The 25,623-nt window shown below is 36.1% G+C and overlaps 1 protein-coding gene and 1 long non-coding RNA gene across 2 annotated transcripts in view; one reads left to right on the top strand and one right to left on the bottom strand.

The window, feature by feature from the left end:
• PKHD1L1 (PKHD1 like 1) overlaps positions 1-25,623 on the top strand; it is a 178,619-nt gene that overhangs the window by 50,174 nt on the left and 102,822 nt on the right. The window contains exons 20-31 of the mRNA XM_055546412.1: positions 1,421-1,570; positions 3,122-3,246; positions 7,562-7,725; positions 9,207-9,379; positions 14,114-14,261; positions 14,995-15,149; positions 17,081-17,203; positions 17,882-17,987; positions 21,019-21,129; positions 22,386-22,550; positions 23,445-23,566; positions 25,245-25,377. Of these exons, the coding sequence (XP_055402387.1) occupies positions 1,421-1,570; positions 3,122-3,246; positions 7,562-7,725; positions 9,207-9,379; positions 14,114-14,261; positions 14,995-15,149; positions 17,081-17,203; positions 17,882-17,987; positions 21,019-21,129; positions 22,386-22,550; positions 23,445-23,566; positions 25,245-25,377 (1,675 nt within the window). The remainder of the gene's footprint in view (positions 1-1,420; positions 1,571-3,121; positions 3,247-7,561; positions 7,726-9,206; positions 9,380-14,113; positions 14,262-14,994; positions 15,150-17,080; positions 17,204-17,881; positions 17,988-21,018; positions 21,130-22,385; positions 22,551-23,444; positions 23,567-25,244; positions 25,378-25,623) is intronic.
• On the bottom strand, positions 350-1,738 carry LOC129626949 (uncharacterized). The gene is made up of 3 exons (XR_008702322.1): positions 1,614-1,738; positions 803-1,061; positions 350-482 (listed from the first exon to the last, which is right to left on the bottom strand). It is a non-coding gene; the product is annotated as an uncharacterized LOC129626949 (long non-coding RNA).

Here is a 25,623-nt window from a genome sequence, read left to right as displayed (position 1 = left end):
TTTGTCATTTTTTTGATTAGCATTAATTCCTTTATCGTTTAAAGTCAGGTTACAAATATAATTTTGTCATATGTTTATTGATAAGATTCTAGCATCTTCCTGCATTATAAAATGATTCATTTCTAAAAGCTGTATTTCTAGCACATATGAATTTTCTTAATCAAGAGAAAGTAGGCAAGATAGGTAAATGTGAGATCTGTAGGGTTTTTTGTTTGCTTTCTTAGATTCAGAGTATATTCTTTTTCCTCGTGGCTTCAGAGAATATACTTTGTAGTAGAGCATTATATGGTGAATTGCTTCCATTGCTTTTTGAGATCACCCTCTAGTCAGTTCATATGAGGCCTAGTCAGTATTTATTTCTTGATAAAATACAAAGATTTTTCTTTGATTTACAGTAAAGAAAATTTAAAATATACTTATCTTCCTAATTCTTATTTTGACGACTCAAGGAAGCCAGATAGTCACCATTTCCAAGTGAATACCTTAGGAATAAGAAATATTTAGGCAAGTTATTCAATTTAGATCAGTACTCCAGAAATAAATGAATCCTTTAAAAAAATAATTTATATATATAAATAAAACATATATCATGTCATGCTTTATGCAGATATGTTAGTGAAAAGGGAACATCATTTAATGGGCTATGTTTTCAATTTGACTTAATAAATATACATGTATTGAGGTTCTTCTGTCCTGAATGTGATACTTGCAGACAAGGAAACTGAACAAGTAGTTTACATTATACTCCTTTCCTACTTCATCTACAGTCATCATCATAACACACATTCTTGACTCACGTTACCTTGACTCCTTTAGTTTCCCAGCACCGCTCTCTCACATCCCCACTTCTCTGCATATATTTTAACCCTCTCTCTGATGCTCCTTAGCTCCCTTTTCCTTTTAGATAGCAATCCATTTGTCTCTTCTCCTGAGTCATCTTTTTTAATACTATTATGTGAATTATGCACCTCCCTTCAGGCTTAGTTTTATAATCCTTGGTTCCTTTGTCCCAAACTGGTAGGCTCCTGTGTGTACAGGTAGGCTGCTTCGCTCCTTGAACCCTGAAGATTAAACAAAAAACAAGCAAATGAATAAGCAAGCAAACACCAGGCACAGAATGAACACTAAAAATCATTTGTGAGAGGAGTGAATAAATATCCTTAAGGAGTTCATAATATAAAGGGAAATATAGGACTTAGGAAATAGTCAAATACAGGTACAGGGATTATATGATTATGGATCTAAGTGAATGATATAGAATGAGAGCCTTAGACTTTCAAAGACGAGAGAAAACATTTCAAGTTAAAGCAGTTTGGGAAACAGTGGGATCTGAGTTGAAACTTGAATGACTTAGGTGAAGATGCTGGGGAATAAACCAGAAAAATAAATCATGTTTTCATTTGAAATATTACTGCTGTAGAAACATATTAATAGAGGGCAGAAGACAGCTGAAACGGATGCTTACTGTGGTCGTTATTCCCTGAAAAACCCAGCTGTTCTTTTTGACTCAGCAGATGTTAAACAAAACAGACTACCATATGGAGACATTTTATTATTTCCTTATAATCAGGTAAGCTCAACAAAATGATATGCTAATTGAATTTGTAAAATACCTTGGTAATAAAATTTCATGAAATTATGAGACAAGGAGAATTGCTTGTCATGTGAAATCTCATCACACTGGCCTCGCACCATGCTTCAACCTTCTGGGGGCTTGCGATTTCCTCTTCTGCTGATTCTCAAGTAAAGAAATCTGGAGTCACAGACGTAAAGAGCAAACTTGTGGACACTGAGAGGAGAGGGTGGGCTGCTTTCAGAGAATAGCATTGAAACATATACATTACCATATGTAAAATAGGTAGCCGGTGGGAGTTTGATGTATGACGCAGGGAACCCAAAGCTGGTGCTCTGTGACAACCTGGAGAGGATGGGGTGGGGAGGGAGGTGGGAGGAGCCTCAGGAGGGAGGGGTCACATGTTTGCCTATGGCTGATTCATATAGATGTGTGGCAGAGGCCACCACGATGTTTCAAAGTAATCATCCTCCAACTAAAATAAATAAATACATTTAAAAAAATATGCAGTGCCACACACATGTATTCTGCTTTATCTTATAATTTTGGAAAAAATTATGTGCACATTAGTGTAAATAGTAAAACAATTAAAAATATATAATCTCCTCAATATTCCTCATTATTTAAGAAGAAACAAAAATGGATAGCCATTATAGTGATTTTGGGTATCCACTCAGGAAAAAGTGAAAGAAAATCACAGAGGAAATGCCAGTTTTAGGATAGGTATTACACACATCTAAGCCAAGAGATCATAGATTTACCCTTTCTATTTTTAAAAAATTTTCCAGTTGTTACAACACATGTTCTGAACTTCTAAATTCTAGATATACCTGGCATTCTTAGGAATTATGGACAATTAAAATTAGTATTTAATGAGTTTTGTATGATAACAGGGCTTCCCAGCTGGCGCTAGTGCTAAAGAAGACACCTGCTGATGCAGGAGACACAGGAGACACGGGTTTGATCCCCGGGTTAGGAATACCCCTGGAGGAGGGTGTGGCAACCCACTCCAGTGTTCTTGCCTGGAGAATCCCATGGACAGAGGAGCCTGGCAAACTATAGTCCATAGGGTCGCAGAGTTGTACACGACTGAAGCTCCTTAGCATGCATGATGGTGACATGTCCATCTGTAAATGCTCACCTGCATTCACATCCTAGTTAATCTACCTGAATGCTTCTGTCTTCTTTATGTGTGTAAAGGGCTTTTAAATTCACTGAAGTGTTCAGAGTTGACCTTCCTCTTTACATAGCTCTATGACTAAAGAGAGTGAATTATTTCCTTTTCTTAAGGAAATAATATTTAAGAAAACAATAAAAGAATTAATCATTTATTATGAGGTCACATCACTCCACTTCCTCTTCTATAAAAGCTTCCCAGTTCTGCATGTGATTGTCCAAAGTTAATCATTCCTTCCTCTATGTTCTGATATATTTTGTATTAAAAAAGCTCAGTAGACATTTATTGGATTGTATTGAATTAATTTGAATTTCTAAAAAAAACCTTAATGGTAAGATACTTTTACTAATTTTTTTATATTTTCTATGTAGTTATGTTTAGCATACAAAGGATTCCTGGCAAATTATATTGGTCTAAAATTTCAATACCAAGACAGAAGCAAGATTACTAGAAGCACTGATACGCAATTTACATTCAATTTTGCATATGGAAACAAGTAAGTTGCACTGTGAATTTGAAAACTTTATACTATAGTATGTAAACTACAAATATGAATTCATTTCTTATTTGTTCGTTTTTGAGAAATCTTCTGCACCATGGGTCTAACCACGATTTTTCTGCCTTCTACATAAGTTTCCTTACAGAAGTAGTTGTGCCAAAAATATATCTGTAGATTATGAAAATAAAAATTCTTTGTTTCGTCATCCATGATCATTTAAAAGACAAAACAATGGGGTAAACTTTAGAATTTAAGTTATATATTATTAAATCTAATAGTGTTTCTAGTTACTGAAGGAAGGTAGAGACGGCTTTATCACAGTATTATCATTAGACCAATCACTGAAAAAAAAGTGAATGTGTGAATGGAGAAAATAAAGTATTTTGATGGACATACCAAAGGGAGAAAAGAGAGCATTAGTCGCTTAGTCCTCAGTCATGTCCAACTTTTTGCAACCCCATAGACGGTAGCACACAGTCTTAACCACTGGACCACCACGGAATTCCTGAAAAGGGGGTCTTGATGGAGGACTTTGCTGCTGGATGAAGAAACTGATCCATTTCAGGAGCAGGCCATTTCAGCCTTCCTGCTTTCTTCATCATCCCAACGCTGTTTTCAAAATGTAGGGATCAGCCTTTATTCCATACCTTCAGAGATGTGTAAACTCCAAAACACATATAAATGTATTGGACTACAAGGGGAATTTTATTTGTTAAAGGTTTAAGAAAACTTTTTAGATGGATTTCCCATGAATGGAAGGGAAGGGATGATGTAAGGAGAAAACCAGAGTTGCCTGTTGGTGCTCCCTGAATTCCATCAGGAGAAAACACGATGCGCCCACTGGCCTGAAGACAGGAGCAGTGACGGGATGGGACCAGACAGATGGGAGCAGACAGAGCCAGTCAGAGTTGTGGACTTGGATGCAGTATCTAATGAAACACTGCACTTCTGTGCCCCAGCCCAGCTTTTTGTTGTTGTTGTTGTTGTTGTTGTTGTTATATCTTATGTATTTAGTTAAAATCATATTTAACATTCACATTATTGTGCCAATGTAAATATCTATGGTGAGCTCCTAAAATGTACCATTATTATGTTTCCTTTTTTCCTCCCTTCTTTCCTTCCTTCCTCCCTTCTTTCCTTCCTTCCTCCCTTGTATCTATTTTTTAAATTAATTTATTTTTTATTGAAGGATAATTGCTTTACAGATTAATTTGAAAGTTTTTAAGTTTTGCCAGTGCTCGTAGCTTTCTCCTTGCAGAAGTGGGATGACCTTTTGTTAAGAAAAGAAGGGAAGTTATAGTCTTTGGTTTTTCAAAAAAAAATGTTGTATTTCACGCATAGCCTTCTGGCATCATATCCTGAGCACATAGCCCTAACAACCTTCAGATCTTCTGCTCAGTTAGATGAAGTGGGGGCAGCTGGGAACCAGTTTTAGATACTGGTGTCCGAATCTCTAATCATGAGGTAGGAATCCATAGTTGAAATGTAGGTACCCAAGAGATGTTTGTCAAAGAGGAAATATTTAAGAAGAAGCTTTCAAAGAATGGTTCAGAACACATGAAAATTCTACCACCGAATATTCCTTAGATTGTTAGACTAAGCATTAAAGGATACTTATTTGTGTTTTACCCCAGGAATAAAATCTAGAATCATGCTTTCATATAATGTAAAGAAAGAAAAAAAATTTTTATACACAAAGACAGAAAGTTCATCAGATACTGAAGTCGGGTAAACTTGAAGTGGACTTCGAAGGGCAGAGAGCTGAGGGAGCTCTGTGTATGAAGTGGACTGTGTTGGCACAGAACTATAGGAAGCTGCTCTCTGAGAAAGTTGCAGGACACTCTTGAGTCTTGTTTTCTAAGAAAAGCTTAAGATGAGTCAAAACCAATTCCTCCCCACCCTAAGGAAAGAAAAGTAACCTTCCTGAATTAATGCTTTAAAAAATGTCCTTTTCCTGACAGTTCAGATTTCACCCTCAAATGACATTGCTTAAACAGAGTATGGCTCTTATGTTTGCACTTTTGGCATGTTTTATACATTTGATCCATCTTTGGCGCTTCCCTGGTGGCTCAGATGATAAAGAATCTGCCTGCAGTACAAGAGACCTGGCTTCAGTCCCTGGGTCTGGAAGATCCCCTGGAGAAGGGAATGGCAACCCACTCCAGTATTCTTGCCTGGAGAATTCCATGGACGAAGGAGTTTGGTGAGCTACAATCCATGGGATCACAAAGATTCAGACACAACTGAGTGACTAACACTTTCTCTTTTTCACTTCATCCTTGTTTTCCACAGAAGATGAAGAAGATAGGCAGAAAAAGAGAGAGGCAGAGACAGATACTGAAAGACAGAGTATTGAAGAAAGTGTTGGTTTCCCCTCCCATGCATAAATATATCTTTGAGGCTATTACAACAGTTTAATCCAATATATAAAATGGGACCAAAGTTAGCTCCTGGAATGAATGAAGTGGCTGAGAACAGTTCTGCAATTCCCTAGGGTAATTGTTGAATCTGAAGAGGCCACAGCCACTCTCCATTGGCCGTCACACAGGAGGAAGCAATGCCAAGGGTCAAGGCAGCCCTCTCCATGTTAATCGACAAGGAGCATGGAAAGCCTGTGCACAGAAAGAACGTATCCCACTGAGTCATACTCAGTTTGATTCAAATCAGGGGTAATCTGTGATGGTTTATTGTGAAGCAAAAGTCCTTCTTGAAGGAACATCCCTCATGCCCAAATAAACTATGGAATCACAATTTTAATTTTGATCACCACCACCTATATGCATTTCATTCTTCTTATTGCAGCGGGATTTTGGAAGATTTCACAGATCTCAGTTCTTCCATGTTAGTCAAACCGTCACTGAGCACATCACTAAGCAGTCCTTCCTTTGGCCTGCAGTGTATCTGTTGTGCATTAATGTGAAGATGCATTACATTTGGTGAAATTAATGGGCTTCCTTTACCCTAAATGCCACAAGATCTTTCAACAAGAATATCATGCTTTACAAGAGGATGGTTCTCTGGTTAAAAACTATTAATGTTACCAATGAAGGCAAAGTAAATTCTCCTGCTCCTAGCTGATATTTCTAGACCTGCTTTTATGTAGGTAAGACAGTCCATTTATAGATCAATTAGGTGTGTTAGCATTAGTTTATTTTCTGTACATTGTTAGTTATCAAAAAGAGCCACATTTTCTCAAATGTTGTCTCCAAAACCAGTGATGTGTATAGCTGTAAATTCAGCTTCAAAATCACAAAGATAAAATCTGGTTTTCCCTTAGAAAATGAAATTATCTAGCCACAAAACACAGAGAGTACTATTTGCTTAAGTTTTGATATCGTCTGTAGTCTCCATTTCTCTTATAAAGGGTCTGGCTCAGTGGGCTATTTTTTCCTAAGTAGTTTTTAGAACTTCAGAATCATATAATTAGTCATAGAAGTCTGCCTAGAATCCCAAAGTACTGTTTTATTTTAAAGAGCACTTTAACTTAATGTAGTTCTGCATATAATTTTTTTAAATGATGCAGTCTGAGCTTTGATGCACTAGAAATGGACTCAATGATGAATTTGCAAACCATGGAGTTTCAAAATGAGCATAGAAGGTGCTCAAACAAATTAACCAGTTAATCAGTTCATCGGTAGCTGGCACAAAGATTATTGTTAAATTGTATTTAGTGATTTGAATGGCAATATTTATCTCTTTATTGCAAACTCCAGTTACTGAATTGCTTTTGTAATTTATGAGATTCCAATGCAGTTAATATTTAATGGAACTCTGAATCTAAATTTAGAAGGTACTGTGCAACCGTTTGTATGGATTAATAACTTCTGCAATGTTTGTCCCTTAGTTATAGTGGACAATGCAACTCCACTGAGCTCTTTTGGAAGTATTATCAAGTTACAGCCTTGCCTCTTACTATTGGCTGAATTCACTGTTCTATCCCTGATAAATATATTTTTTTACTAAAATGATTTCTTCATTCTTGTGTCTTAGTTCTATATGCTCTCCATCGAGGTGCATGCTCCTTAGTTGACTTATTTGTCACTGTAGAATGTTGCTTTACATTCCTATGCCTACTGCCAAGGCTACAAATAAAAGCTATCTTCGCAACATTAAATCTTTCCCTGCCAGTGTAAGTTTCTGCCTGCTATCCCTTGTTGTGACTGCTTTTCTGTGCCATTAAAGTATGCTTATAGTCTTCTTGTGGGAAAAGAAAGACTTTTCTTCCTTAAGATTTTAATGTGTTTTATAGTGTATTGGTTTACATTAAACATTGTAACTGAACTGTACATCTAATTAAACAACCATATTTCAGCTGGACCTACACTTGTGTAGACCTTCTGGATCTCATACAAACCAAATACACTGGGACCAGTTTTTCTCTTCAGAGGATTAGCTTGCAGAAAGCATCAGAATCACAGTCTTTCTATGTGGATATTGTATACATTGGACAGACATCTACAATGACAACATTGGATGGTACATAGTATCATTTCATATCTAAAACTTAAAACTGTTAAACCTATTTTGTACTAAAATCTTATCATAGATGTTATTTATATTCTGTAGCTTAGGTAGAAATGTTTCATCTCAATAGTATTGTGGTTTAAATCATATTTTCAATGAATAGGGCCAGATGATTATTCTAAAGATGAAAGCATCCTTAATGTAAACTTTGTCAGTATAGCAGGAATTCGCTTTATAGTTCTAGATTCTATTTATAGATAAGTACACTGTGGAAGGGCTTCTCCGGTGACTCAGTCGGTAAAGAATCTGCCTGCGATATGGGAGACCTGGGTTCAATCCCTGGGTAGGGAAGATCCCATGGAGGAGGGCATGGCAACCCCACTCCAGTATTCTTGCCTGGAGAATCCCCATGGACAAAAAAGCCTGGTGAGCTACAGTCTGTGGGGTCGCAAAGAGTCCTACATGACTGAGCAACTAACCACCACCATGCTGTGGAAAACATTCTAATTTTGCCTAGTTTGATTTTTGAGAAATGAATCACCAAGCTAGAGATCTGTTCCTGAAAGGCAACTATTGCCATTGATCTCTGTCTAGTAAGAATGAGTTGAAACTTTCCATGGGCTTTATTGTGATAATTAGTAAAAATATAAATGAAAATCTTATTTCTGATAGTTTTAGTATTTCTTTATAGTTATGTTAATAGACTCATTTATGTGAAATGTGCTAATAAGATAATAAAAATTAAACTTCAGTCTTCAAAAAAGTGAAAGTGAAAATTGCTCAGCTGTGTCCGATTCATTGCAACTTCATGGACTACACAGTCCATGGAATTCTGCAGGCCAGAATACTGGTGTGGGTAGCATTTCCCTTCTCCAGGGGATCTTCCCAACCCAGGGATCAAACCCAGGTCTTCTGCATTGCAGACAGATTCTTTACCAGCTGAGCCACAAGGAAAGCCCAGTCTTCAAAAAAAAACAAAACAAAACAAAAAAAAACAGCCTAATTCCAAACAGTCACCTTAATAAGTGACTTTTACCATATTTCAGAGAAGTTTTGGAATCCTTTTCTTTGGAACTATTTTAAAACTAAATGAATCCACTATCAATGGACCTTTGTGATTGGTGGAGCACAGAAGACAGATGATTTGTGCCGGGTTAAAGGCTCAGGTCATAGTGAGCACCACATTCAGGGACCTATGCCAGAACAAAACTAAGTGGCCAGCAGAGGGCTGCATGGAGCCCAGAGCTTGGTGGCTTTTCAGTATTTTGTTTTAATTACCCAATGAGATTCATATATCAAAAGACTTCAAAGCTTTATGTTCTAGAAGTGAAAGTTTGCCAAGCCTTACAAGCTACTTACCTTAAGGTCTTTCTAAAAGTTGATTTCAAACAGTTTATTCCATGACACATGGCTATTATTTGATGCTTTCTTTTTTTAGCAGCAGAAGCTATGCAATTTTATCTCCCATTATTTTGTTTATTTGTATTCTTTAGAAATGTCAAAGAGAAGACTTCCAGCATTAGCAAATAAAGGAATATTTTTAAAGGACTTTCAGGTGAATCAGACCAAAAGTAATGGATCCAGTGTAACCAACCAGTATTCTGTCACCATGACATCATATAATTGCAGTTATAATATACCCATGATGGCTGTGAGCTTTGGGCAGGTAAGATTAGAATTTTACAAGTACCTATCTTCAACTTATGGAACATTAGCTTTGACCTAGTAAACCTAAAACATTATTACAAATAGATGACACAGATTAGATACCTTTTAATAAGACAAGACAGTTATTCTAAGGATTAAATGAAGATTTAGAGGCTTGAAATTGAGCATGAATTTTCACATTGCCCATGAGAATTCACTTTAAACATTAAAAATTTTTTTAAAGAAATGTATCTATGGGGAAAAAAGCAGGAGGAAATAACCTCAAGAATCAGCTAACCAGATTTAAGTTTTAAATCAGCTAGCCAGAGTTTTCTCTGTTGATGTAGAAGCAGCAGCTGTGCGCTCTCCCAATAAAGATCTTTGAACAGAGATTATTGAAAGAAAATTTCTGCATTAGATTGTTAAATTGTTTCTGTTATAAACACTGTTTATTATTTGTATAAAAATTGATGCAAGGGGAAAGAGATGGTTTTCCATAATTCCAAAAGGATCTAAAGAGTTCTTTTATACTGTTTGAGTATGAGATCTGTGTTAGATGTTACAGTTATGAGAATTAATGTTACATTTAATTTTTACAACATATACAATTAGTTACATAACTTCCCACAGCAAACCAAAACCAAGTATACTGCATTCAAAATTCAAGGTTAAATAATAATTAAATATTATAATTTGAGTCTCACAAAGAACTTTCTGTTAAGTTTTATGATTTAAAAGACTAAAACACTATAAGTGTTCCACAAAAATTGCTTTTAGCCCTTCCAGACCCAGTGTTTTAGTCTTAGTATCTCTAAGATAAACATCGTATGTTTTTCAGTCTGTGCGCTGACACAATGTGTCATATGTGTATGTGCACATACTTAAATGTCCGCATGAATGAATTGTTTTAAAAACTAACTTTGAGATCATTGTAGACTCATGTGCAGTTATAAGAATTAATACAGGAATATTCCCATACCTTTCACCCATTATCCCCCAAGGGTAGCATCTATAAGCATAACATAATAGCACAACAGGAAAATTGACTCTGATACAGCTTACCAGCCTTATTTGGATGTTATCAGTTCTACATGCTTTCATTTGTGTGTGGTGTGTGTGTGTACGATTCTTACACACAGTTTTTTATTGCATGAATAGATTCAGCTGACCAGCACAGAACAGTTCCATCCTGAGAATCCCTATGGATACACTTTCATATAGCCACACCACCTACCTCCCTTTGCCACTGTCTTATATCTGGCAACCACTAATTATCTCTGTAATTGTGGCATTTACAATGTTACATAAATGGAATTAGACTTTATATAATCATGCTAGCATTAAGTCTTTTGATATTGACTTATTTCACTCTGAGTAATTCCCTCGCGATCTCTCCAAATTGTTGTATATATTAATAGTTTGTTCATTTTGATTGTTGAATAGTGTTTAATGGTATGGATACACCGTAAGTCTATTTAACCACTTAATTCTTGAAGGACATTTGAGTTGTTTCTAGGTTTTGGCTGCTTGAATAAAGTTACTATGAACATTCATCTGTGGGTTTCCATGTGACATAAGTTTTCATTTTCTGAGTTAATTGCCCAACAGTGTAATTATGGGGTCATGTGACAAACACATGTACAGCTTTATAAGAAACTACCATACTCTTCCAAAGTGGCTGCACCATTTTACTTTCCCATCAGCAATGTATGAGTGATCCATTGTCTGCACAAATATGCCAGCATCTAGCATTATCACTATTTTTTGTTCCAGCCATTCTGATGTGCTATATACTATTAGCTCATTTTGGTCTTAATTTACATTCCCTGATGGCTAAAATGTCAAACACCATATAGGTCCTTCTGTGGTATCTGTTCATGCCTTTTGCCCATTTTCTAATTGGACTATCTTCCTATTGTTGAGCTTTTAAGGTCTTTCTGTATCCTGGATGTAAGTCCTTTGTCAGGTGTGTGCTTTGCAAATATTTTCTCCCAGTCTGTACCTTGCCTTTTCATGATCTTCATGAGGTCTTTCACAGAGCAACAATCTTAATTTGACGAGTCTCAGTTTATCAAGTATTTTCTTCTATGAATGGTGCTTTTGGTTTCAAGTCTAAGAACTCTAATGTCAGCCCTAAGTCCTAAATATTTTTCTTTGCTTCCCCTGAAAGTTATATAGTTGTGCATTTTACATTTAAGGCCATGATCCATTCTGAGTTAACTTTTGTATGAGATACGAAGTTCTAGGTCCAGGTTCACTTGTTTGCTTATCCCTCTGGTTGCTCTAGTACCATTTATTGAAAAAACTATCCTTTCTCCATTTGAATTACTTTCATATCTTTATAAAAAAAATCAGTTGGGCATATTTATGTGGATATGTTTCTGGATTCCACTCCAATATTCTGGCCTGGAGAATTCCATGGACTGTATAGTCTGTGGGATCACAAAGAGTCAGACATGACTGAGTGACATTCAGTTTCACTTTTCTCTATTCTGTCCCATTGTTCTGTGTGTCAGTCTTTCCACCAATAAATACCACACCCTCTTGATCACCGTAGCTATGTAGTGAGCCCTAATATTGGGTAGAGTGATTCTTCTGACCTCACTCTTACTGTGAAAAATTGTTTTAGCTATTCTAGGTCCTGTGTCTTTCCATATAAAATTTGAAATAAGCTTGTTAATACCTACAAAAATCTTGCTGGTATTTTGATAAGAATTGCATTAAACCAATATATTCTTTTGGAGGGAATTGATGCCTTTACCATATTGAGTCTTCTAATCTATGAACGCCATTTGTCTCTCCATATATTTGATCTTCTTTGCTTTTTTTCCCAACATTTTTAACCTTTTGATTACATTTACCAGCATTTTGTAATTTCAGGTCAGATTCAGTACATGTTTTGTTACATTTATATGTAAGTGTTTCCTTTTCTTTGAGGTCGTTGTCATGGATCTTATGTTAAGTTCAGTTTCTCCATGCTTGTTATTTTCACATAAAAATATGATTGGTTTTTGTGTGTTGCTCTTGTATCCTGTAACCTTGCCAAAGTCCATGACTTTTTACAAAGTAAAGGCACTCATGTAATCACTTCAAGATAAAGAAAATCATTAGATCCCCGAGAACCTTCTTTGTGCCTTTTCCTTGTCATTGGATTATTTGCCCACAGCCCTAGATAACTACTCTTTTAACTTTACCAACATTAGTTAGTTTTGCTTTTTTAACTCATCATATCAATAATAATACACTATGTACTCTTTTGTTTGATATTATGACATTCATGTTGTTGCATACAGCTAGCTGAAGTTTGTTCTTTTTCACTGTACAGTATTCCATGGTGTTCAGTTCAGTTCAGTCGCTCAGTCATGTCTGACTCTTTGCGACCCCATGAATCGCAGCACGCCAGGCCTCCCTGTCCATCACCAACTCCTGGAGTTCACTCAAACTCACGTCCATCGAGTCAGTGATGCCATCCAGCTATCTCATCCTCTGTCATCCCCTTCTCCTGCCCCCAATCCCTCCCAGCATCACGGTCTTTTCCGGTGAGTCAACTCTTCGCATGAGATGGCCAAAGTACTGGAGTTTCAGCTTTAGCATCATTCCTTCTAAAGAAATTCCAGGGCTGATCTCCTTCAGAATGGACTGGTTGGATCTCCTTGCAGTCCAAGGGACTCTCAAGAGTCTTCTCCAACACCACAGTTCTAAAGCATCAATTCTTTGGCACTCAGCTTTCTTCACAATCCAACTCTCACATCCATACATGACCACAGGAAAAACCATAGCCTTGACTAGCCGGACCTTTGTTGGCAAAGTAATGTCTCTGCTTTTGAATATGCTATCTAGGTTGGTCATAACTTTCCTTCCAAGGAGTAAGCATCTTTTAATTCCATGGCTGCTATCACCATCTGCAGTAATTTTGGAGCCCCAAAAAATAAAGTCTGACACTGTTTCCACTGTTTACCCATCTATTTCCCATGAAGTGATGGGACCAGATGCCATGGTGTTAACATACAACAATTTATCTATTCTGTTGATGGGCTTTTGCACTATTTCCAGTTTGGGATTATTATAAATAAAGCTGCTCTGAACATTCTTGCACATGTCTTTTAGGACTTATATTTGCTCATTTGTGTGGGCAATAGGACTTATAACTTTAAATTCCACAAGATTAACAAGGATCAGCAGCCGGAGAATATCATCTTCACTATTAGAGTTACAATCTATGAATGTTTATCACACACATTGCTTCTGTCACTTGGCACTTAATATTAGACAGGTATTTCCTGAGTCTGGATTAGGCACTGTATTGATCATATATTTCTTTATATCATTAGTTAAGTTTTCAAGTTTTTGTATGTTATTTTTCTAAAAAGGTTTTTAATTTTTTGATAGCCAAGACCATGTTTCATATTTCTTTGCCTCACCACCCAATGTGATTAGCATTGTACCTTGAACAGAATGCCTGCTCAGTAAATATTTGTTCCTTGAATGATGGCGGGCACTCTCTGAATTAATGAGGTATTACTGTGGTTCCAGCTGATTGCCGCGCAGATGACTGCGTTGACTTGAGCCTCATTAGCGCAGCCACGTCGGTACGGCCTGTGTTGATTTATGTGACTCTCCTTAATGTTCTGAGGAGTCCTGAATACCTGAGGCTCATTTATGTCATGTCACAGGATTGTACCCTGGTGAAATAGAAATCGTGTTCACCATTGTTATATTTAACCATTTTATCAATATTTATTTTGGAAATTAGAGAATCACAAATGAGACAGAGAATGAGTCTGTTTATAGAGGAAATAACTGGCCCGGGGAGTCAAAGATTCGTATTCAAAGAATTCAAGCAGCATCTCCACCTCTCAGGGGCAGCTTTGACATTCACGCGTATGGACATGTTCTCACAGGTACATGAAAAAGTCTGTAACTTTGGTCTGTGTATCAGTTGAACTATACTGATCTAGATAACCATCATAAACATTTCAGTGTATTTCTTTTTAATATTATTTCTTTATGTAATTTATAGAGTTGAAATCTTCATTAATGTAAAGCTAGATGATTGAGAACAAATGACATTTTCATGTTTTCTTCATCACCTCACCAGATACCCTAGGTTAAATTCCCAAAAGTTTGTTTCTCTTTTATGTCCATAGCTTTTTGGTTACCTGTGAAATTGTTTAAGTATTTGAGCCAAGGATCAATGTCTGAGGTACATTACTCATGTAATTTTTGTTTCTAAGAAATATGTAAATTTGTTGCATAAGCAATATGGAAATTTCATTTTTTTTCCCATATTAGAGGAGAACAGTTGGTTTACAAGTGATAAACTACATCTCATGTATGTTAAAGGTGACCATGGGCCTTCCCCAATGGCTCAGCGGTAAAGAATCTGCCTGCAGTGCAGGAGTCGTAAGGGATGTGGGTTCAATCCCTGGGTGGGGAAGATCCTGTGGAGGAAGGCATGGCAACCCACTCCAGTATTCTTGCCTGGAGAATCCCATGGACAGAGGGGCCTGGTGGGCTACAGTCCATAGGGTCGCAGAGAGTCAGGCACGACTGAAGCAGCTTAGCATGTACAAGAGTGACCACGGTTTTGTGAATTTTTGATTCCCACTGTTTGCCGTCCTTCTGCGAGTGCAGGTATCCCCGCTGCCGTGTCGGCCGCAGATTTGCAGTTTGCTCTCCAGAGTCTTGAAGAAGTGGGACAAGTCTCGGTGACCCGAGAGGGAAGCTGTGCTGGATACTCATGGCGTGTCAAGTGGAGAAGGGCATGTGGAAAGCAGCCTCTCCTGCAGGTTCCCTCACATCACCTGGGTTTTGTTTTCTTCTATGTGTTCTTTGCTTATTTGCACCCTGCCTTATGCCAAGGAGACCTGGAGACTGTGTGTATTTTAAAAATGCAAATGATAGACTAAACATTCAAGGAATTCCTTTCCATTCTTTTCCATAAAAGAAAATTGAGGGAAAGAAGATTATTCAAAATGAAGTTGACCAGGTATTCTCTTTTGTGGAGAACAGCTGTTGGTGCTTTATGCCTGACATCCTATGAGGGAAGTTCAGGAATATATGGATTAGAAGACCCTTGAGAGGGGCAGGAAGAGCAGAGGCAGGGCCAGTCTCAGAACTAAATCTGCATAAACTGTGAGGGAAGGCATTGTGTAAGGGGGAGGGTATACTGGGGATATACTGTATGCGGGGCCAAGCGTAATCTGCCTTGCTGTCTATAATTCTGTCTGTTCGCTAGAGCTGTATTCTGGGTCCTTGGATAGTTTTCTGGTTCCAAAGATGACCTTTTCAAGTTCGTAACAGAGCCACACTTTTAAGTGCTCATCTAATGACTTTCGCTTAGAGTGTGGTTGGGAGTACGGGAGGGAAGTCACATTTAGAATATGTGAAGGTGAAGGGTCTGGAAGAGACTTTAGGCTCAGATGGTAAACATCAAAAGTGTGCTTTCTAGTGATGATGAGAGTGTGAGAGGCACTCTTATCCTCATGTACTATTGGTGAGACAGTAAAACTGGGGAGGCCATTTGGGAGGATAATTTAGTTGCATCTGAATACATAAACCTTATGATTCAGCCATTTCAGATCTATAACTCCATTCTACTGAAATAATAATACAAATAGGAAATGAGATAGGCACAGAGTTAGTCAATGCAGCATTATTTGTAATAGTAAATAAAGAAAAAAAAACCCTAGAAACCTAAATCCCCATCAATAGAAAAATAGTTGTTAAAATGACACAAGTAGCATGGATACCGTGCAGCCATGTATAGACCCACGTATATTCACCTGGAAAGATGTCCTTGACAAAAGGTGGAAAAAAATGCAAAACTGCTTTGGGAAAATAACAGAGGAGACTCAAAGAAGTATATAAACATAGACTATAATATGCCATAGACTGTATGGATGTCATACAGATGTGGGCCTTATTTTAAGAAAGCACATATCCTGAAACTAGACATGTTCCTGAAATTAGAAAATTCTGTAACTGAGACATCTCTAATGACCGATGTCCCCTTGGTACCTCTGCGGGTGTCTGCGCACTCTTCCCTTCGTTCTTCCCTGACCGGTCTCCTCTGCTTGTTCATCATTTCTGCTCCTGGTCACTTTGGCTCCCACAGACTCAGGATGAAGACTCCTGTCTCTTTTCTGGCCTCTGTATGCATCTGAAGGCTACCGTGTTAACAGTGAGCTTTGGAATGACCAAAGTATGCATATTGATCTGACTTGGTTTCATTTTTACCATTGGCAGAAAATATAACTTCATCAGTAGATGAAAAACCAGGGTAGTCAGAGGCCAAAACTGCTAAAGGGGAAACATTGACTTTTAGGTGGAAAGAAGACCACTTTTTTTCAATTATTTAAGAATCATTAATCAAAATGGTCATTTTCAGAAAAAGCATAGAATATTTTGACAAAATCAAATTAATAAATTCGTGTTTCTCAGACATATTTTATTCTAAATATTCAAGTTAATTTTAGTCATTTAATTCAAGTTGTGACTGCTGCAATATATGGTAATGCTATGATGTTACCAGTTTTTTCTTCGGTAGATTTATGATCATTTTTTAAGAGGCTTCTTTTTCAAAAATGTGACCAAATGATTTTGAAATTTTTTAATCTTCTGGCATTTCACTTTTAACCATGCTTAAATTTAAAAAGAAAAACTGGTGTGGTCATATTTATCATAACATTTCTAGTAAAATAGTCTTATCTAAAAATAGATCAATGATTCCAACATTTTTGGAGAAAATGCTAACATGACGGTAACAAAGATAAAGGAAGGTGGCTTATTCAGACAGCGTATACTGGGAGACCTACTTCGTACACCCAGCAAACAGCCACAGGTATTATTAAAAGTTTCTTCATAATTTTAAACATATAACTATTTTGTAATAAATTTAAGACCCAGTAAAATTGAAGAGATGATATTCTTATTTTCATGTGACTTATTGTTAACAGAGGATCAATTCAATAATATTATTTCATGACTTTTGGGAAAATTATTAATATCTTCTTTATGATAAAATGGAGTTTAAGCTCTGCTGTTGGTATTTGAAAATATATCCTTTCATTTAATCTTTGTCGTGTCTCTGTAAAGCGATTATTAACCTTACCACTTCCTGAGAGAGAGGGAGTTAAAGAGTAAGGAGTTTAGATGACTTTCTCAAGAGCAACCTTTGTTTTTATCCATAGCACTACTTACCCCCAGGGCATAATGTTCATTTACTTTTTGGGGTAAGTTTATAGCCTTATGCAACTCTCTGCCCTACCTCTGCTAGAATGTAAGTTGAGTGACAACAGGAATGTCATCTGTTTTGTTAAATGTACCCGTCCATTTAGAGCTGTGCCTAATATAATGGACACATTTGTAGAATGAGTCAATGAAGTGTCAAAGCAGAAAAAGTATGAGTAGAATAGACTAATTTTTGGAAACCAGCAAACTAGCAAAATTCTATTACTTTTCTAAATCCTACCTGTTTAACCATGCTACCTCTGTTATCTCTGTGTTCATTTATTTGTAGGTTGAAGTCTATGTCAATGAAATTCCAGCTAAATGTTCAGGCAACTGTGGGTTTACATGGGAACCCACAACTACTCCTCAAATCCGGGCCATAAACCCTTCCCAAGGTAATCTCTTGTTTTTGAATTTGGAGTGCAGGGTGGAAGACAATTAGCAAAAATGTAAACTCTGATAGTGGTTTTTAATTTCTAAGGCAAGCAGACAGTTCTACATAGTGAAAAAAAATGTATCAAATCAGAAAGCTATGGAAAGATCATTAATTTTCTTTGGGAAAAATATCAGTGTTGACATTGGACTCACTAGTATTCTACTTTTCCCATTTCACCAAGTTAAAATCAATATCTAAGATTTCTGATATTGAGGCAGTTTTGTTAAACTCTACTAGCTAGGGTTTTAACTGGAATCTTTCATCATATGAGACCACTTCTCCTAGGCGATATAATACTAAAAGGTCAGTAACAGGACAGCTACTGTTTAGTAAAAGAAAATAATTAGGCCCTAGGTTTGAGAATAAGAGAAAGAAAAATTATTGTCAAGAACTCAGTCTAGAGGGACGCATCATGAAACACTTTCATGGTATGTGATTGCTTTTAAAAAATATGATTACACTTTATGTCTGAACTCCCAAGGGTTGAAGTAAACAGAATGACTAAGGATTGTAAGGGATGGCTTTTTTTCAGACAGAAAGATAAGCTCAGATACTGTAATCACTTATTTAGTATTGATGGCTAGTAGGAAAACTCACCTGCTAATTATTTCAGCAAGCAAAAAAACACCCATTGAAATCTTTAAAATATCACATTATTATGTTGAAAGAATATATTCTGAAGAATATACAGTATTTTATCATAGTATTATAATTGTTATAATACTGTTCATAATACTTTCTAATGTAATTATTATACTAATACCTTTTTATAGTATTATATATAAATTCATGTTATCCCAAAGTTAGTATCACTACTGTAAAACCTTCAGAACTCTCAAGAATAAAGATTTCATGAACTTTAATTTGGTTTTAGTCCTTTGATATTCTTGTTTTTGAATCCATCCTTGTATTTTGTAATGGATTTCCACTTTTAAATTCCACTTTGGTATTCTTGTTTTTGAATACATCTTTGTATTTTGTAATGGACTTCCACTTTTAGGGCTTCCCTGGTGGCTCAAAGGTTAAAGCGTCTGCCCGCAATGCGGGAGACCTGGGTTCGATCCTTGGGTCAGGAAGATCCCCTGGAGAAGGAAATGGCAACCCACTCCAGTATTCTTGCCTGGAGAATCCCATGGACAGAGAAGTCTGGTGGGCTACAGTCCACGGGGTCACAAAGAGTCGGACACGACTGAGCGACTTCACTTTCACTTTCCACTTTTAATTCTTGAAAATAATATTTCTTACTCAGTTAACATGAAGTACCTTTTGCCACACTTTGAGTGTAAAAGTAATAAAAAAAAAAGTAAGTATAATAATGCTATTAAAAACACCCATTTTCTCCTCACTGAAAATTTAACAGCTGTTAACACTTGTCATATTTATTTCTAACCATCAGAAAGAAAATATTATAGGAACAGTTATAGTTGTCTCTAAGCTCTATGCTCAGTGCAAGTGCCTTACCACCTTCCGCAGAGGCAAGCACAATAATTAATTTTGTCCGTATTCATCCATGCCATTTTAATTACCCTTTGTGTATAACACAGACATGGTAATTTTTCCAGTTTTTTAAGTTTATCTATGAGCTATTTCGTTGTATATATCACTTCCACCTTACTTTTGTCATTCAGCATTTGTTTTGAGAAATATATGGTTTTATGTATATGTAATTAATCAGTTTAAAATACTTCATAGATAAACCAGTTTATTTGTTCCTCTATTGATGGACATTGAGACTGTTTACAAGTGTTTTTGTTTTTGCCCATGACTGTATTGAACTTTCTTATGCAAATCTGCTGTAACATACATGCTAGAATTTCTTTAGGATTTGCATCCTACATGTGGATTACTAGGTATATGTGTATTCACTTCATTAGATGACCAAATTGCTCCCCTAACTGACTGTACCTCCGGTGGGTATGAGAGCATCATATTATCCACACCCTTGCCAACAGTTAATAATATGAGTTTTCTAATTTTGGTCAATTTGATGAATGTAAGAAGTTACCTCATCGTTGTTTTTATGTTGTCTGTTCCCTAGTTAGTAATGCACAGGAACATCTTCTATGTTTCTTGGACATTTAGATTATTTCTTCTTCTGCAAATTGCTTGTTAACATCTTTTATCCATTTACCAGATTGTCTTGTTTCTATCAGCTTGCACTGTGTATTATATATTATGTTTATCAATTCTTTGCACATGTCTTTTCCTAGTGTATCACTTATGATTTGTTTTAGTATCTTGTTCATGGAAACATTTAATTTATGTATGTTTTCCTTTATGGTGAACCATGGCTTTTAGTATCTTACCAAATCCATCTCTACATAAAAGTCTTTAAGATATTTGACTATGTATTTTTATAAATTGTTGAAGTTTTGATTTTTCATTCTTAGCTATTTAAATCCATGTGAAATCTATGTGTGTGTGATGTTATATAAGTAGGGTGACCGTTTCATTAATCGATCAAACCTGGATACCTTAAGAGTCAATGGAGAACATTCAGTATAAGATCCTGGGCCAGAGAGTATAAGCCTGGAATATCCCAGGCACTTTAGGATTGGTGTCACTCCAGCTTAAGTAATCATATCCTGTTTCAAATGGAAAGTGTCCACTACATTACTTGTACAGTTTATTCTTTTTTCATGAGTTTGTGATGGCAGTTCTGTCATAGTCTAAGTTACCATATGGAGATGTCTGTTTAATTTCTTTGTCATAAGAATAATTTTCCTTTACTTACCTCATTCCATTCCTCAGATAATTCTTTCCACTAATCTCTATCAACACACAAATTCCAAACACGAAGCAATGTGCAGTAATAAAATGGGGAAAAAAATACCATTGCTAAATAAATGTCTTTTTTCTCTGCTTGCTTAAAGGCTTATTATTTATATATTTTAGAAGATAGTGACATTTTCCTCTGAAATATCTGATTTTAAGCAACAGATTCTATGTTTTGTCATTTTAATATTGTCATTTATATTTATCATTTTCAGGGTCCTATGAAGAAAGCACAATTCTAACCATCTCGGGTTCAGGATTTTCTCCTAGTTCATCTGTCTCAGTCTCAGTTGGGCCAGCAGGTTGCTCTCTTCTTTCTCTGAGTGGTAGGTTCCTTTAAAATGACTATTTTTGAGTCTAATTGTTTTTCTGTAAGAGAAAGTAGAATCAAAGAGCAGTTTTACAATAATAATTTGCCTATAGAGTTCCTTTGTGGTCATGAAATTGGGAAACTCCTCTAAATAAATACCTTATCTTTTTAATCTTTGGTTATAACCACAGACTAATTCTTGCACCGTTGTGTAGTACCTCTATCCGTAACAGGTGATTTTTGTTCTTTTTCCCCTCATAAAGAGATTACACGAAATCTTTCCTTCTTTGCTATGTCTCTGGAACACAAAACACGTAGATTGCTGCTCTGATATTTCGTGATCCCCTCTGCTCATGCTTTGAAAATGTCACATTAGTCATAGCAAGAGGCCATAGCCATCTTCCTGGACTTATAGTCCAGAAGAACCTGTATGCATTAATATAGAACTTAAATATCATTAATACTATCTATTCATGGAAATGAGGAACATAACTATTTATTTACCTAAAAATCCTCTTTCATAATCCTAGTTATTTTCCTTAATTTTAGTAAGTTTAGATTATATAAGCAAATTCATCTTCTGTATCATTTACGTCTTTTTCTTTTGTACCACATGGCACGGGGGATCTTAGTTCCCTGACCAGGTATCGAACCTGTGCCTCCTGCCTTAGAAGCACAGAGTCTTAACCACTGGACCACCAGGGAAATTCCTTATTTAAATTGTTTTAAATTTGCATCTTCTATGGATTCTTGAGATCTAATATCCAATATTATTATATGGTGTATATAATAATAACATTGATGGTGATGACGTGCACTGTACTATAAATACACATATACTGTTCTAAATGAAGAATAGGTTTTCTCACTTAGTTTTTAATCACTTTTCTTGTTGAAACCTAGTATTTTACTCAGTTTGTGACATAAACAATGTATTGGACCAAAATCTTTAAATTATTCATATAAATTACCTTATGTATTAGGATTTAAAATTATTATAGTAACTTTTTTTGCCACAGTAGTACTCAGGAGGAAATTGTTTACTCTGCCCTCATTATTATTTTACCTTACTCTTTTTCTGGGAGGGTCTGATCCATAGCATTAGGTAGATTGTAAAGGTTTTCCTCCCATTAATATATGAGTAATTTTCCTCAGATATGTTTCTTTGGAATATAAAAATGAAGGCCACTTTTATATTTGCAAACATAAATTTTCAGTAATTTTATACAAAAAAAACATTTCTTGACCATTTTCTTCTTCTTTTATCACAAGAAAATGAGATCAAATGCCAGATTCTGAACGGAAGTGCTGGACGTTTCCCAGTTGCTGTGTCCATCGCTGATGTTGGACTAGCACGGAATGCAGAGGAGAAGGGATTCCACTTCATTTATCAGAGTCAGATCTCACACATCTGGCCTGCTTCTGGAAGCCTCGCAGGTAACAGTTAATTTTTCCAAACAATTAGAACTATTTCTAGAACAGGGTGAAAGGAGAGGACTCTAAACCTTCCTCGTACAGAACAAAGGAGACACCTCATTCGGAAGGCACAGTGATTGCCTGGATGACTAATTCTTTTGTTTCTTATGAAGCACAAGTCAGGGTGACTGCTTCTACTACGTCTTAGGTTATTGAATTAATATCATCAATTATTACATGTTTCTATAACAAGCTCATTAATTATGTCAAGATAAGATTTATTAGTTATTATTCTGCTTACCAACTGCTCCATTTGTAATCACAGTCTTAGTGGAGCTACTTGACCCAGAAAAAGTTCCAGGAATAAATCGGGGAAAGGGAGGCTGATGCAGAAGATGAAAGAAAATAACACATTTTTCCAGTCTCGCTTTATTTCTTTTGTGTTTTGTTTGCTTGTTTGTTTGATCATGCTTGGTTTTGGACTTTGTGCTTTGGCCTTGATCTTTTGGGTGTGTTCTGTGTTTATATTTTAAGTTATTTTTTATTTTGTTGGGGTTTTTAATTTACTTCAAAGTAATTCACTCTCATTTCCCACTAGTTGAATAAATACAAATAGCATAATTTCTCTTTAGGATGAAGAAGACACTATGGAAAATAGCAGTTGCTCCTAGTAATGTCCAGAAGCAATGTTAGTTGCAAATCTGTGTTATTTCACTCAGTCACCTAGCCCAGCCCCTTTACAATTCCAGACTCTGGAGCTCAGGCTATGTGGTCCTTGATCTACTTGCCAACCCATCTCTTGGATGATTAGACAATTCTTGAATGATGAGTTAGATTACTGCCAAAGTGTCTTTTTGTTATTGTTAATCTATTGTGTTTTTGTTGTTACTTGATTTTGTGTTTTTACTAATGAAGGTGGTACTCTTCTGACTATATCTGGATTTGGCTTTCATGAATATTCAAAGGTATTAGTCGGAAATGAAACCTGCAATGTAATTGAAGGGGATTTGAATAAAATAACCTGCAGAACACCCAAAGTAAGGCATCCAGTTTTGGTTATTTTTTTCTAACTCTGAAATTGTGCTAATTAAGGAGCATCTCAGTAGAGGGTGAAACAAATGCCTTATTTACCTAATGAGTGCAGAGGTTCATTATGCTCTTTAACAATTCTTCAACATTTTTCTGCCAAGATCCAAATACAAAATATTATCTTCACAATCTAGATACTTAACATCATTGAGGAAGAGAGGCACATACACTAATGTTAAATAGTGTGTTTCATGTGAAATAATAGAAGTAAACACACAAGTGAAGATAAAATACAGTGGGGAGAGGATGTCAGGAAGAGTTTCATGAGCAGGTTCATGTCTTGTCAGAAGTGGAAGGATGATGAATGGGAGTTGACCAGGAAAACCCAAGGATGAAAAAATATACCAGTAATAAATAGTATAAAAAATTCAATGAAGCAACTCTAGACATTTTGGGTTTTTTAAAGGAATATATAAATACGTTAAATGTGTTAAAGTTTCAGTTTGTTGAGAAAACACACAAAATGTGAGTTTTCCCATGGAATTTTACATTTTAGGACCACTCCTTGTTCCTCTATTTTTAAAAATAGTGTTTAAATTTAAGCCAAAACTGTTTTACTTACTGTGTGCAGAAGGATGATGAATTAAGACACTAATATCTAGGCAATCAAGTGTATATATTACTATGTAGTTGATATGAGAAGTGAAAGTTGCTTAGTCGTGTCTGACTCTTTGTGACCCCATGAACTGTAGCCTGCCAGGCTCCTTTGTCCATAGAATTCTCCAGGCCAGAATATTGGAGTAGGTAGCCATTCCCTTCTCCAGGGGATCTTCAAAACCCAGGGATCGAACCCAGGTCTCCCACATTGCAAGCAGATTCTTTACCATCTGAGCCACCAGGGAAGCCCAAGAATACTGGAGTGGATAGCCTATCCCTTCTCCAGGGGATCTTCCCGACCTAAGAGTCAAATGGGGATCTTTTTCATTGCAGGTGGATTCTTTACCAGCTGAACTATCAGGGAAGCCCCGAATTTGAGCATGCATTGGACTGAATGATGGAGCTAAGAATTTGGAGGATATAGCAGATTAAAACTTCATTTAAATTATGTCATTCAGTTAAACACTGAGTGGGCACTAAGTAAATACTAGATGCTGGGAAAACTGTTTTTCCTAATTGGGAATTGTGTGCTGTATTGGTGAAAGCATCACATATTTTTCTTAGGTTTCAGTCTTGGATTCTGGAACCATGTCAACAAAAGATATAATAATGTCCTTTGTCCATGAAGAGGAATAAATGTTTCATTCAAGCCTATTTTAAGAGCAAAAGACTCAAAACTTTTAGTATCATATGCTTTATTAATTAGAGAATCACTTGTCCAAAACATTGAAGAACCCTGGGGAATCCAGTAATGTAGGTGTGTTTGAATTGATCATAAGCATCCACAAAACCACTATATCATACACCTTTATCTAAGAATTTAAACATATAACCTACATTTGATACAATAACTTTCTTCCTTTGACATCACAACTTTCAAAGTATCTGGTAATTATTCTGATTCATGACTTTGGGGAAAAAAATCTTTAAAGGTTTATTTTGAGAGATTCCTTTTGCTTTTAGCCATGGAATTTCTGTATCTTAACATTTAGTATTTTCTAATTGTTTTATTTTTCCCTCTTGTTTCAGAGAATTGAGGGTACAGTTGATATTTCAGTTATTACCAGCGGAGTTCAAGCCACAGCAAAAAATGCTTATAGTTATAGTTGTTTACAGACTCCAGTTATAACCGATTTTAGTCCAAAAGTACGGACAATATTGGGTAAGGAATTCTTCAACAAAATTAGTCTTTTGATATATATGTGTGTGTATCCAGTGCATTGGACAATATATGTATTTGTCTGATGCAATGGACATGAACTTGGGCAAACTTCAGGAGATGGTGAGTGACAGAGGCCTGGCATGCTGCAGTATATGCGATCACAAATAGTTGGACATGACTGGGCGACTGAACAGAACATAACAGAATACATATATAATAATATATGTACGTGTGTCATTTCTGGAC

Source organism: Bubalus kerabau, chromosome 14, assembly GCF_029407905.1.
Source record: "Bubalus kerabau isolate K-KA32 ecotype Philippines breed swamp buffalo chromosome 14, PCC_UOA_SB_1v2, whole genome shotgun sequence".
Classification (NCBI taxonomy): domain Eukaryota; kingdom Metazoa; phylum Chordata; class Mammalia; order Artiodactyla; family Bovidae; genus Bubalus; species Bubalus kerabau.
This window is presented reverse-complemented; position numbering and strand designations above follow the sequence as displayed.